Below are 15,118 nucleotides of genomic sequence, written 5' to 3'. Positions count from 1 at the left end.
AAAACCAGGTTCAGCATGCAAAATTTAGATTTTCATCTTTTATATAGATAGGGAAAATGTTTTAGAGAAAATATCATTATTTTGTAACCTAACATTTAAAAACGATGAAAATTAGTAAATAATAAAACATTAAATAAATTTAACGACCTGATGCACTCTTCTCCATGTACCTAATGTTAATGCTATACATATATTAGAAAAGTGAATATCAAAGAAAAAATCGTACTGAAGATTTTGAGAAAGATTTTAATTTTCAAATCAATGGTACAGTGGGGTACAGTGCTGGTCAGGTCTCTGTACAGTGCCAAACAGTGAGGGAACAGTGCTTCAGAAGGACTGTATAGTGGGGTACAGTGGTAGTCAGTGAAAGGTACAGTGAGGTAAGTTAATGTACAGTAAATGTCAGGCAATGTAAGTCAATTTTTGGGAATATAATTGGATTTTAAATTCAGTAATCTTACTACCTAGCTTCTCTCTCTGTATCAAAATTCCAGTGATGATTTGTATTCTTCAGCTGCAGTGCACTTCGTTATTCAGAACATCTGCCGTCACTTCCGGAAGTCACTTCCGGTCGACACCGGAAGAAAGCAGAAGCATTTTTTTTTATTTGTTCTTGTTTTTAACTTTTTCTGCCATATTAAAATGCAGACGCTTTAATAAATGCAGAATATGTATTTTTGTTCAAAAATCGATCCACATTAGTGTAGTAGACTTTTTTCTAAGCGGCATTGGTTCAATCATCGAGTGCCGACTCTTTTTTCTTTCTTAATTGTGCTTTGATTCAAAATGTGTCTCTTAAATAATGGACTTATTTTTGTTTGAATTTTATCAAAAATCACAGTAACATCGCCTTTTCCCAATATGAAGATATGTCTGTTGAAATCCTTAAAGAGGCTTACTGGAATTTGAGAAAGTGTTGAGAAATGAAAAAAAAAAACCTATCCCAATAGCCCTTTAAAGATGTTTTTAAACGGAAGACCTCTTGTTGCTCGCAACAAGCGTCTAGTTATTATTGGGTTTTTTCTGTTACGTTTTCTCAAAAATGCTTCAATTAATTTTCATGAAATTTTCAGATCTTATTCATGACAAAATTTGTAAAAAAAGTACACAGGCTTTTTTTGGTCGTCACTTCCGGTACTGAGATATTAACGATTTTACGTTTTTGCTTGTTCACAATTTTTCTCAAAACGTATTTACGATAGAACCTTCAATTTTTTAGAGAAGGTAGTGAGTGAACGGCCGCAGTGCCCTGTGCATATCCGAACGTCCACCGTCACTTCCGGTTGTCACCGGAAGGAAATGAAAAACTTTACTGTTTTTAATTTTTCGATTTGACTTTTTTTTATGTTTTTATTCGATAGAGACACTTAAAACACTTCAGAATATGAAATTCGTTTTAAAATTGATCCAAGCGTTCCCGAGATTTTGAGCTGAAAAGTTCTGAAGCGAGAGTCCGCGTCCCCGGGTGCCGATTATTTTTTTTTCCCTAATTTTGATTTGTTTAACGATTTTATCTTTAAAATGATGATTGTTTTCCGTTTTATTGTTATCATAAATAAAAATAATAACAGCTTTTTAGTACAAATATAGAGCTCGTTTTTGTAAGCAGTTCGCATCGCCGGCATCAATGACATGCCGCCGAAGCGCCCCTGCAGTACGACCGCAATAGAGTTCACTGGGTGGCTTTGCCGGCATCAAAGAAATGCCGCCATCTCAATGACTGTATGTACACAACATTTAGCAATGCACAAACGTTATCCTACATGGCTTTAAAAGGAGGACTGATTAGTATTTGTTCACATATAAAGATACACGGTTGCATGTATGCATGCGTTAATTGACATACGTTGCTGATATACTGCTTCCCTAAAAACTCTCTCTCTCTCTCTCTCTCTCTCTCTCTCTCTCTCTCTCTCTCTCTCTAAAGTACATAAGAACTAAGTACAGGTAACATGCAGTAAATTGGATAGAGGCTAAATGTTCATTGGCGTCCAAAAATTATACATGTATTTATTTCAAGTTACGGGACAATGTCTATGGATTCAAATAATTTGAAATTCATTGTTTAATAATGATTGTCTTCTTACTGATTGGAAGTCAACGCTAAAAAGTCACTTTTATAAACGATGGTGTACTTTTTCCTTTTTTGTGCATGTCTATATAGTTACTGATACAAATCTGTTGCCTGTCTGGGATTTAGAAAAACCTCCGAAGTTTATCCTCGTAACTATACACACGATCAGGTGACTGTGACAAGATTTGAAAACTGACCACCCGTTTATGAGTGTTCGAGCCTAAAAATAAACAGATGTAAAAAAGAAATCAATAGTTACATCTTTCAAACAACGCTGATACATTGTTTTAACATATGTATTTTATTTAATATCACATATTGCAATATGTGATATTTAGAATTTAATATTCTACGTTTAATATAGAAGTCACCGACCGACCCCCCCCCCTCCCAATTCATAAAATCATTTAGTTTTTAGGGCCCGTATTTACTTGATCTTTGATCTTGGACCTTTAATTTCAACTAAGTACCATTCTAGATTACTGTACTAATTACCAGACCAATTCGTTCATTATTTACAGAGTTATGAAGTTTTTGGCATTTGAGTTTCATTTGTTGTGTTTGACATGTACTGTAAAAAAATTCTAACTCCCAAGCCCTTCACTCTATCCTAATGAAAATTCGTGAAAATGAACCTCTGACCCCATTTTTATTGTCTGTCAAATATGCAGCAGATTGAACAATTAAGACGAAATTCCTGAGATTTAACGGCGCTTATTGCCTATACGTGGAAATTAAATTTACACACTGTACACGCACCGACCCCCCCCCCCTTCCTATTCACAAAATCATTTAGTTTTGCAGGCCTTAATTTACTGGATCTTTCATCTTGAACTTTTATTTTCAACCTAATTTAATTGTCTGTATCTACGATAGCGTGTGAACTACTTATAAATGTAAGAACTGTGGAAATTACTGTCATTAAATTTTTACTGAATAAATTTACGTGTTACTGATTTCGTTATTTCTAATTTAAGATTTTATCAATCCTGCTGAATAAAACACTCAAACATAATAATAAACGATACGAGAAAAAATCTCAACACTTAAATACATGGGTAAAATGCATCAGTCATTGTTTTAGGACTTCCCCTAATTTTTGTTAACCGAATCCGACATCCACACCTCAAAATTTTATTTTCGATTTATTTAAGACGAAAATCAAGCTCGGGTCTTTTCAACCCCCTCCAGACACAAACACGCATCAATATTTCAAATGACCTCGCACTGTTACCAAACATGAATAGTCAGACTTCTTACACGTTGTTTTTAATCTCATACAAAACTCAGCTCCTCTCCCGGGCGGAAACGCCCCAAATTCAAAGACAAATTAGGGAATTATTTCGCGTCAGCCATGTTTTGAGACACCTGCAAAGGTTGTGTGTTCTAATCTCGCCGGAGCCAAGATTTTTTCTTTCTCTCTATTACTTTCTCTCCTTTTTATTTCTTTTCTAACTAAACTATTCAACATAAAAGGGTTGTTGGACTTTAGTACAAGTCAAGAAACACTCTTCAATTAAGATTTAAACAAAAACAGTCTTTTATTATTAAGGTCTTCCGTCTTCAGCGGAACACCCTTCTTTTCTTATTGTTATTAGGGTCTTCCGTTTACAAAGGAAACACCTTCTTTTTTTTTCTTTGGTTTCTTTTTATTACAGGTCATTAGGCCTGTTATTAGGTCAAACAATCTCTTATTTATTATGAAATAAAATGGGGCTGGTCCTTCAAATTAGGAATCCAACGGGGTGTATAATCCTTCATCCATCGCTCTTTTAGATCACATCTGCATTTCTTGATGTTTCGTTGATGAAGATAAAAGGCAAGGTCATTTCCTCTTCTAAAAATCGGACGGAAGACCTCCTCGTTGCTCGCAACGAGATCGTGTCTAGTTATTATTATTTTTCCCCACGAATTTTGTGCACGCGATTTCTCGAAAACTATTCGGTCGATTTCGACCATTTTTTCACAGATGATTGCCAGTGTTCATAATTTTAAAACTTTTTTGAAATTTTGAAATCGTCACTTCCGGTTCCCATTTACGGCCGATTTTGTAAATTATAGAACCAATTTTGTTCAGACATAAACTCAGAGACTATCAGAGATGTGAATATAACATTTTCAGGATAGGTAGACCATTGTTTGAAATTGTGCACAATACAGTTTTTTTACGCCAGTGGAGCAAAGTTTAGGAGCTCACTTGGGCTCGAAAAATGGATACGAATTTTGAATCAAAATTTTCATACGTTTTGATCTGTATCTTTTTATGAGTTGATATTTTCTGAAGACATATACAATAAAAGAAGTAGAGAATTAAAAGTTCTTTTTAACAAAACCAAGAAATAGGGGCTGGCCCCTTAAATTAGAGGCCAAGACACTAGTAAACTCTATTACAAATAACTTAAATACGATAAAGATTTTGTAATGCATTATAGAAGCAAAGTTGTTGATCGTAACAATATCTATCAGGTAAAATCATTGCCACGCCCATTGATTACGTAATTAGGGATTTTGAGGGACCAAAGTACCTAAACTTTGACGCAATATATCTAGAGAAGGAGACATATTTTGTTAATCATTGTAGAAGAGAAAATGTTTGCATTGATAATTCTAATCGATTTCATTAATCAAAACACCAATGTCTGTCCCCATTAAGGATCTAGATGGATGTTTCCTAAAAATCATTTGTATCTCAAAAATGATCAACAATTTTAGATGGGTGTAAGAACAAAAAATGTTAGTATTCTTAAGATCTTTTTAAAGACATCATGGAAAAGGGACTGGCCCCTTTAATTAGGGGTCAAGCTTCTCGTGAACTCTGTTACAAATAACTTAAAAACAAACAAGATTTTGTAATGCATTATAAAAACAAAGTTATTGATCGTAATACTATCCATCAGGTAAAATCAATGCCACGCCCATTTATTACGTAATTGGGGATTTTGAGGGGCCAAAGTATTTAAACTTTGACGTAATATATCTAGAGAAGGAGACATATTTTGTTTAGCATTGTAGAGAAAAAATGCCTGCATTGATGATAATTGGCGATTTCATTAATCAAAACACAAATGTCTATCCCCATTAAGGATCTAGAGGCCTGGCCCCTAAAATATTCTAACATTTGTATCTCAAAAATGATCAACAATTTTAGATGGGTGTAAGAACAAAAAATGTTAGTATTTTTAAGACCTTTTCAAAGACATCATGAAAAAGGGGCTGGCCCCTTAAATTAGGGGTCAAGCTACTCGTGAACTCTATTACAAATAACTTTAAAACAAACATGATATCTAGAGTAGGAGACATATTTTTTTAAGCACTGTAAAACAGAAAATGTCTGTATTGATGATACTGATCGATTCCACTAATTGAAACACCAATTAAATGTCCCCATTAAGGATCTAAAAGCTGCCCCCTAAAATATTCAATCATTTGTATCTACAAAATGAACAACAGTTTAAGATAGGTGTAAGAACAAAAATGTTAGTAGTTGTGAAACCTTTTGAATGAACTCAAGTAAACGGGACTGGTCCCTTCATTTAGGGGCCAAGACACTCGTAAAATCTCTTACACCTAACTTAAAAACGATCAAGATTTTGTAAAAAATTATAAAAGCAAAGTTGTTGATTGTAAAAATATCAGTTTGTTTAACTTATTGCCACACCTTTTGACGGCAGAAATAGATATTTTAGGGAACTAAAATCTTAAATCTTTAAGGTGCTGTATGTGAAAAAGCAAAACACTTTGTTAAGTATTATAAAGGAAATTGACAATCGTATACATTATCTAAAAGGGAGGGGTTGAGAGGGAATTCTGAAATGTCATTGATATTTTGATCTTATCGTTTGAAAATTGAACGGAAGACCTACATGTACTCGTTACTCGTAACGAGATCGTATCTAGTTTAAATAAATATTCTACTAAAAAGATTCCTTCTTTAGATATGTTTTCTTTCAAAGTACTAGTTCTGTAAATGAAGAAATCGTTGTTTTTAAAAACATCGTTTTATTACCCAACCCAAAAGTCAATACAACACACAACTTCATTAAACTGTACACTCATTTTACTTAATTAAAATGGAGATAATTTGTCATTCTTATTCATATGCCAAAACAGTCTAGCATTTCTAACTCTCAGTACTTTGATTTTTCGAGAAGCTTCTGGGTTTTGGTTACATGATAAAAAGCGTTAAGCGTATACGCTAACTGCTTAAAAATTGTTTACATTCCCTTATTTTATGGTGCATGGAAGAGACGTAAAATTTTCCATATATGAAATTTTATCAATTGTATAGTATGCAGAAATATTACCTACATGAGTAAGAATCGAAATCTTTAAAGTCTACCAAAACTTACAAACTATAACAGATTAATGATTCTTTTCAACTTACCCATTCTTTTTTAACGGAGGCGTCACTGTTTATATAGATATTTATATGGTTTTCTGCTTTGCCTGCGATGATTTGAATGTACGCATTATCAATATAGATAACCACTTTAACGTTGTTGGCACGGTTTTTAAGAGTGCAATTAATGTTATTTCGAACTTCGAAATAACCCCTTTTTTGTTCATTGGAAAGCTTGAAGTCTTTATGGTCTGTGAGTACATCGCATAGAGTTTTTTCATCTACATTGTCTACTTTCTGAAAAAAAAGAAGTCAATTAAATAGATTTATTAATTTTCAAACAGTTGTATTGCTTAATTTATACATGTATCAGATGTATAGTGTAATATACCAATTTGACATTTTTCGCTTTATCAAATTTTAGCGAATACTTCCGTTCAGATTTAATTTTGACTTATTTGTTACGCAACCCCTAGCTTTAATTAAGGTTTCCGTGACTTAGTTTTCGAAGATTCCATATCATTTTATCTATATGCAAAAATAGTTTTCAATGGATTTTGCGGAAGATTTATATTTAATAAAGCACTGAAACACATAGATTTGTAATATCGTAAACTGTAAATTACATAAGCTATCAATAAGTTAATTCTGGTTGCAATTAACAACACAACGAAAACAGAACGCTCTGGTTCTGTTTTATGCAAGAATTTTTTTTTTATTAATTATAAAACCTCCGAAGACGTGTATTCAAAAGTAATATTTTTTACACCTAGTTAAGTAACTGTTTTAATAAAATGTGGTGATAACGAACAGTGTTCAAAATAAAAAACTTTAAATGGAATTTACAAAACAGTTGCAGAGCAAACACGGACCATAACAATTTATAGGAATTATCAAATGCGATGAAGTAATGAACATTCTCTGCTGACTGGTTACATTCGCTGTGTGCTCTTTGTCGTAATTGGGAAAAAATCACTAGACAATTTGATGATTAATAACGGCATAAGTATGAAAATCGTCAGTTAGCTCTTGGCCTAGCGGAAGACTGTTTTTGCTGACGAGGTCGTTGTATCGACTTTAGAACTTACAATATGATGCCTTTAAAAGAGATTGCTTCAAATCTTGTTTTATTCACTTCTTTGTCGGTAGCTTGCCTCGTCCTAGAAACTGTTTATATGTAGAGCATACCCTTGCATATCGGATAAACTAAGAGACAAAAATTCCATACGTCCATATGCAGGTGCTGAAACAACTTTTTCTTGATCGAGACAATGCATACTTTACTTTTTACCAAATATATTAATGCAGCACATCAGTTTTAATGTTCATAATTCTTCAGGTCCAAACTATGCTCTTTAAATAGCCTCAATATTCCCCTCCATATTGTCGTGTTTCAATACAGGGCCAATAATACAAAGTATTCGGGGATTTTGAATTACAGTTCACATAAATGTACCTAGAATGATGTTTTTTTTTTCGAGGTGCCCTGGTTACTTCCAAAAAACGTGGATATGTCAATATTTGAAGTATAGATCTATCTAAGATTTCTTTTTCGTTCTTGAGTCTAAGATAACAAAAGATGAAACAAATGAAAAAATATTGGATATTTTTCCTTTGCCTATTTCAATGGTATGTTTATTGTTAAACATAGGGAACAAAAACTATGTTCATACCATTTTTAATATTTGCAACTTTGTGCATGTCGTTGCTTCACTACTTAAGTCTTTAGTATTCGTATTTTAAGTGATTAATCTTTAAGAAAAACAGCTTTAGATACAAAAAATTATCAGAAATAGACAATTACATTTATCTTTGAGAAAACGGATTAAATCATATTGCGCAAGATCACAATAATCCAATTTCAAAAACGTTGCAAGATCAATTACGTCATTTGTGGGGCTGTCTCAAAAGCTTTATATTATTTCAACCGTACGAAATGAAAAAAACATTCATAATTGTGTGCTATTTAAATTTGCTCGTTTGAATGATTTTTATTCATATGTACGGGGCTGATATCCTAATTACATGAGATAGTTTGAGGCATGACGTCATAGCATGAACATTTTACCTTAGATACAGCACAATGCATTTAAGCAATAGTAAGATCATATGAAGAGAAATCTTCATCATGAAGAATGGGCAGCACGGAGCGAACCGTAGCACATTCTTCTTGACGAAAAATTATCTTACTGTCTTAGAACAGAATCCACGACAATGAAATCAAAACTTTGAGGAAAATACATCGCCCATATTGTGTCTAATATTACCGTGCCTTAATTGACGTGTAAGAAGCCTTGTGTTTTTAATGACGTGAAAATAGAACACGCGTTATTTTTAACGTGGACTTCCAACCACGTCATGTTAGAATAAACATGATTTAAGGGATAATGATTTTGATTGAATAGAATATTGAGATATATTGTGTTAAGGTGTTACATGTAAATCTTTTCAGATGATTAAAAAATACCTTAAAACTTACAACGTAACCAAATACATACATAAGCCGTGATATTTCTACAAAAAGTATGATTGGTCAAAAACTATGCCAAACAGTCTTTAAAACATCGCTAGTATCTGATATAAAGTGTGAATTTTGCAGGAATTCATTGTGAATTGTGATTTAAAAAAGGATATCTCCTTTTTAAGATATATAGGATGACAATATTGTACTTGTAGCCCCTTAAAATACTCGCTTTGTTTGTGCTCTGATAAGATACATGAAATTAAACGTCTTTTGGTCCTCATTGATTTCGAAAAAGCCTTTGACTCATCATGGTCATGGTCGTTTATTTATGAAGTTTTAAATAATTTTGGTTTTGGAGAATATATTATTCAGTGGATAAAACACAAGTTTCCGTGCCTGCATTTTACAAAGTGGTTTTTTATCAGAACAATTTGACATACAAAGGGGTTGTATACAAGGATATCCTGTTGCTCCATATTTATTCGTTATATGTGCAGAAATCCTTTTAATTCTTACAAAACAAAACAATGATATTGGGGTCATTTTCGTAAATAATAAAGAACATAAAATATCACAGTATGCAGACGACACTTTGTTAGCCCTTCATGGTTCACCAAATTCCTTGGTCGGAGCATTAAAAACGATAAATTTTTATTCCAGTTTTTCAGGACTTAAAATTAATGGATCTAAGTCAAAAATTGTGTGGATTGGTTCAACATGTACATGGATTAAAAGGTTAATTTGTTCACATAAACCATGGATGGATATTTTCTATGTTCTTCTCAAAGGAGATGATATTTTACAGAAATTGTATTTGGAGATAGTTTTGTGTTTGATTGTTTGTTAAAAGAAAATAACGCCTTTTGGAAAGATGTTTTAATTGCTTGGACCTGTTATATGAAATCTTCTACTTACTCTCCGCATTTTAAAAACAAATTTCATTACATTCCAGTGTGATATAACTCTAATATAAAAGTGAATAACAAACCAGTTTTTTTTTAAAATCCTGGTATGAAAAGGGAATAAAGGTTGTGCAATATTTTTTGGATGATGATTGTAATCTTTTAGACTTTGGATTTTTTAAAAACACATACAATCTAGCTGACAGTTGTGTGATGCAATACAATTGCATTGTAACAGCTATTTCAAAATATTTGAAATCATGGTTGATAGATATGTCTTCTTTAAAAAGACTTCCTAATCCGTATGTAAATATTTATTTTTTGAACCTCTCATATCTTCTGAAAAATATTCAATAATCTTTTCTAATTTTTGTTTGATAAAAATGAGGTTATTCCAACCTCAATCAGCAAGCAGGAGGCAGAGCTTATGCCATATGGAGTATACACAATATCAGTACATGATGTTTTTTTTTTAAATTTGTTGAAAAACCACTTGTTATTTTTCTGCAAAATGGTTACAATTTCAAATTTTGCATATAATTGTTCCTGTTGGAAAATACTTAAAGAAAATTAAAATTAAAACTTCTGATTGCTGTGGTTTTTGTATGACAAACGTTGAAATAATAATACATGTTTTCTTTTTTGTGATAAAGTACAAACACTTTAGAGTGATTTAAGTCTTCATATATACCAAAAGACTACTGAAAGAGTTTGTTTTAATGCTTCGAATATCAGTCTTGGTTAGCTCCTATGTCAAACAATAATAGGGTTATAAATTTCATAATTTTATATGTTAAACAGTACATTTTTATATCCTTAATGCAAAATAAGATGCAAAATTGTTTTGGATTTCTCAGGCACTTAAAAATAAAATATCGTACAGAAAAATATGCTACTATCCAAAATCAAAAGCTGCACAATTTTTAAGACTGTGGTTTACATGGAAAAATATTTTAGATTAGTTTATGATATGATTATTACTATTCTTCTCATTATTATTTGTTTTTGTTTGTTTGTTATTTTAAGCAAAGTAACCATTAACACTTATATTGAAAAATTAATGTAAATAATACTTGTGGGTGAGTATGCATGTAAATAAAATTTATGATAACTGAATTCATCAATGTCAACATTAGTATGTATGGAACAGAACAAAAATAATTTAGAAAAAAATATCCTTAGAAAGAATTAACAAAAATTCAAACGATATCAAAAACGAGTTTACAAAATAATCCGAATAATTAAAGGCATTAAAAAGCATCGAATTGGTTTTTGTAAAGGGATAACTGAATCTAAAAGTTCTCTTAACTAAGATCACAGGAATCAAAATTGCCTGAAAAATTTATTTTTAAAGCTTGGCATCTCTGCATTGCATTGTCTTATTTAAAAACGAATTTCAGACTTTTTATTTTGCAAAATATATTTTACAACAATGCTGTATTGTATTAATTTGTTATTGAAAAAATTTCAAAGAATTTGAACTACAGTACCGATCAGACCCAACTTAACCCCAGATGCACCCCAATTAAACCCTGAGTTCTTGCTTTACTTTGGGTTTACTCCTGGTTTACTTTTTGAAATATTTAGGCCCACTCGGGGTTTACTTTGGGTTCATCGGGGTTTACTTTGTGTTTATTTGAGAAATGTTTTTGGGGTCAACTTTACACACTGAAGTGTGAAGCAGACCTGTATTTTATCTTACCATCTTACAGTCCGTAATTCCTGCCCCTTATATATTCTGAATACACATGTAGCGTCTGCTTCCAGGGGTATACTTCTGATCGGGGTTTACTCTCTGTGTCCACTCTGGGTTTACTTCAGGTTTACTCTGGGTTTACTCTTTAGGTTTACTCTGCCCCCCCCCCCCCCCTCTAGTCAACCCGGAGTAAACCCAAACAATAAACCCAGGGTTGAGTTAGAGGTAAGGTTGGGTCTCGACGGTACTGTACTTCCGATTTCAAGGAAAACTAATGAATAACTAGAGGAACTCTGGCAAGCTCACATAGAATACACTCCTCACCCCTCCCCCCGCTAAGAAAAAATCATATCAAGTATTTTTCTATAACAGATAATGATGTATGCTATATATTGTATCATCCATGTTCTATTAATAACAACTTTTTTTTTACAAATTGATAATGCTTAGACGAGTACACCATTTTAAATTCTTTTCTAACAATTTTTACTCATTAATTTTCATTTTATTTCAATTTAAAGGTAAATGCATGAAAGTATTTGCATCTTTATGATAATAATTAGTATGAAATTATGCGATAATCGACATGCTAAGCAGTTATCAAATAATTCGATTTCTGGTATATCGAGCCCGATTTTTTTGCCTGAAATAAAATACATTGGGGTGGGCTATTTTCACAGGGGCGGGCGGGGATGATAATATAACTTACAGTTAATTTAATGTGACCTGACACGAGCAAGCTTTGTATCAAATTTTACCTTCCAATAATTTCCATCAATAAAAGTCATGCCAAAGACAGGAATTAAGAATTTTTAAACAATGATCTTAAACTTGTCCAAATGATCTTGGGTCAAAGTCATGACACAACGTAATGTCATAAAGAATCTATTTGTGAAAGAACAACTTCTAATGTTTCCACAAATAAATATATAACGGACACAAATTTTGATCTTTTCTTGTCAGTGACGTGTCCTTGCCCAAATGACCTTGGTTAAAGTTATGACACAAACTCAGATCATAAGCAATCCTTGTGTGAAGTAATTACAATGTTTATCCATAGGAGGGATATTGAATGGACACGAATTTTGTACTATTCCTGCCAGTGACCTTGCCCTAAATGATCTTAACCCAATGTAATGACACACTCAGTTCGTAAGCAATAATTGTTTGAAGTAAGAACTACCAAATTGAATGTTTCTTCATAAGAAAGATATGGACCGGGCACGAATTTTATACAGACAGACTGATGGACGGACGGACGAACAGGCAGAAGGATAAAGTGATTCATATATACCCCCCAAACTTCGTTTGCTGTGGTATAAAAATACTTGCATAACTCTTCAGATCATACAACATATTTGTTACATTATAATCAAAGGTTAATTAAAAATATAAGCAAGCAAAGGAAGATAACTTATTTATGAAGAAACAAGGGGAAAAACTACATTCAATGTTCTAACCCCCCCCTGTTTTCTTTCCGAATGCTTCCACATGTCTTAACTTTGATTGACATTTTCCTTCTTTATCTTCTAAATAAGTGAGTGCATTGGCCCCGTCCTAGATTTAAATCCCTACATAGGGGCATGAAATATGTAAGATAACTTTGTTTTCTTTCTTAATAGGCAGTCAGTTTTTATTTCGTATCAGCAGTAGTACAGAAGACAATTTTTATGTTAAAGTCAAACGCGATTTATCTTCCATTACTTTACCATAGAGATGCTTCACAAGAAAAATTGTAGCACTTGGTAATGTAGCTTCGAAGAAGATACAATTTAAAAATGGTTAACGTGCTTTACACGACGAATGACAAAGACCAATTACAATATGTCAGCAGAGAGACTAAAGTTACCAAAATGTTGAAAACTTATGTTTTTGAGTCTTTGCGGTGACAACTGGACGTGAGGCGGATGTTTTGATATGAAAAGGAACTGCGGCTAAAGACTTACTACCATCACTAAAAATTTATAAGCTCTATCTTCGACGCTTTCTGAGAAAAGTTGTGAACAAGCAAAGACATAAAATTTGTAATATCTCGTGATTGGAAGTGACGGGAAAAAAAGAAAAAAAAAGGGTTTTTAAAAATTGTTTGAACACATTTTATCAAGAGAGTAAGATCTGAAAACGACAACAAAATCGGCTGGGTATATTTTGAAAAAGTTATTATTGACTAGGTCTCGTTACGAGTAACGAGTAGGTCTTCTGTCCGATTTGTTTTATATGATACAATGAAATATCGATACTCTCTGCCAAATTTGAAATCTTGTTGAAACTAGGTTTTTTGTCTCGGGACCAAAAACGGACGAACGGAACTGATTAATGGAAATAAAAGCTGGCACACTTGCCTAGTGTACATCATTAATTGTCAGGCTAAATGAAACATGAATTGTTTGAACTCTTCATTCAGAACCGGAAGTGACGGTTAACAAAATAAAACCCGTTAAACACATTTTCAATCAATTGTTTAACATTCATTAAAGGTTCGTGTCTCAATCGCTTACAGTGACTAAATATCTCACGGGTATCAAATTTGTAAAAATGAAAGCTACCTAAGATATGTCATATATCTCACCGGAAGTAGAATATGTCGTGTTAATAACATTGTATAGTTACAATGTAATATAGATAAGATTGTATACTGATATATATTATTCCATGTAAAAAAAAATAAGGAAAGAAAAACTTAAGTGCTTCTGTTGACGATGAATCAAACAAAATAATGTAAGCACAGAAACATACTAAGGGCTATTATCCAACACAATTTGGTTGTTCAAGTCGTCACTGTTTTTGAGATCTCGTGGAGTCATTGTTTTTTGTCTTTTGACAGAAAACGGACAAACAAAAGTGCTCAGTGAAAATAAAAGTTAGTTATTTTCTGAACATTAGACAAATATACTATATTGTTTATCAATTTTATTTAAATTGTCAAACAAAAACAGTTTAGAATTTGAAACAATTAGATCTATTCAAAACTTTCCAGTGAAAACCGGAAGTAACGATTGACAAAATGAAAGCAGTTAAACACATTTTCTAACAGATGTCTATCATCACTGTAAGTTTAATGTCTTAATCACTTGCACTCTCTGAGATCTCGCGGGTAAAACATTTCTTTAAATAAGGCTATCTGAAATATTTGAGATATCTCACCGGAAGTTGAATGTTTTTTTTTTTTATTTAAAATCAGATCGACGACTAGTGTGTTGATTTTTACTTATATTTCAAATCTATGTTCAAAAAAGTTAAATGCGTAATTTTTTTTTTTGAAATGCTTCCGGTGACAACCGGAAGTTACTACGAACAACACAAAACAATTTAAAGAAATCTACAATTATTGGTCTATAATCCTACAAAGCCTGAATGCTCACGTTCTTATCGTTCTTGAGATCTCCACGTCACAAGCTTTTTGCCGCGGGACAGGAAACGGACTGCAGGAAACGAAGTTTGAAAAAAAAATGATAATAAAACTTCGCGATATTATCATTTTCTATCATCCCTGCAAATTTCAAGAACATCTATTTAGCCATCTCTGAGAAATCTTTTAGACAAAAAAAAGGAGAAAAAAATTTCAAAACTTCTAAGCAATTTTTGCGCCCTTGCGAACTCCAAGTAATCACCAGTGGCGTAAAACAACATAATAGTGCACAAC

At 32.5% G+C, this 15,118-nt stretch overlaps 1 protein-coding gene across 1 annotated transcript in view; it reads right to left on the bottom strand.

The window, feature by feature from the left end:
* LOC128158264 (uncharacterized) overlaps window positions 1–15,118 on the bottom strand; it is a 107,217-nt gene that overhangs the window by 72,469 nt on the left and 19,630 nt on the right. Inside the window, exon 3 of the mRNA XM_052821025.1 lies at window positions 6,459–6,710. Within this exon, the coding sequence (XP_052676985.1) occupies window positions 6,459–6,710 (252 nt within the window). The remainder of the gene's footprint in view (window positions 1–6,458; window positions 6,711–15,118) is intronic.

The sequence above is a fragment of the Crassostrea angulata genome, chromosome 8 (assembly GCF_025612915.1).
Source record: "Crassostrea angulata isolate pt1a10 chromosome 8, ASM2561291v2, whole genome shotgun sequence".
Taxonomy (NCBI): Eukaryota; Metazoa; Mollusca; class Bivalvia; order Ostreida; family Ostreidae; genus Magallana; species Magallana angulata.
Note: the sequence above shows the minus strand (reverse complement) of the source record. Positions and strands in the feature narration are given on the sequence as shown.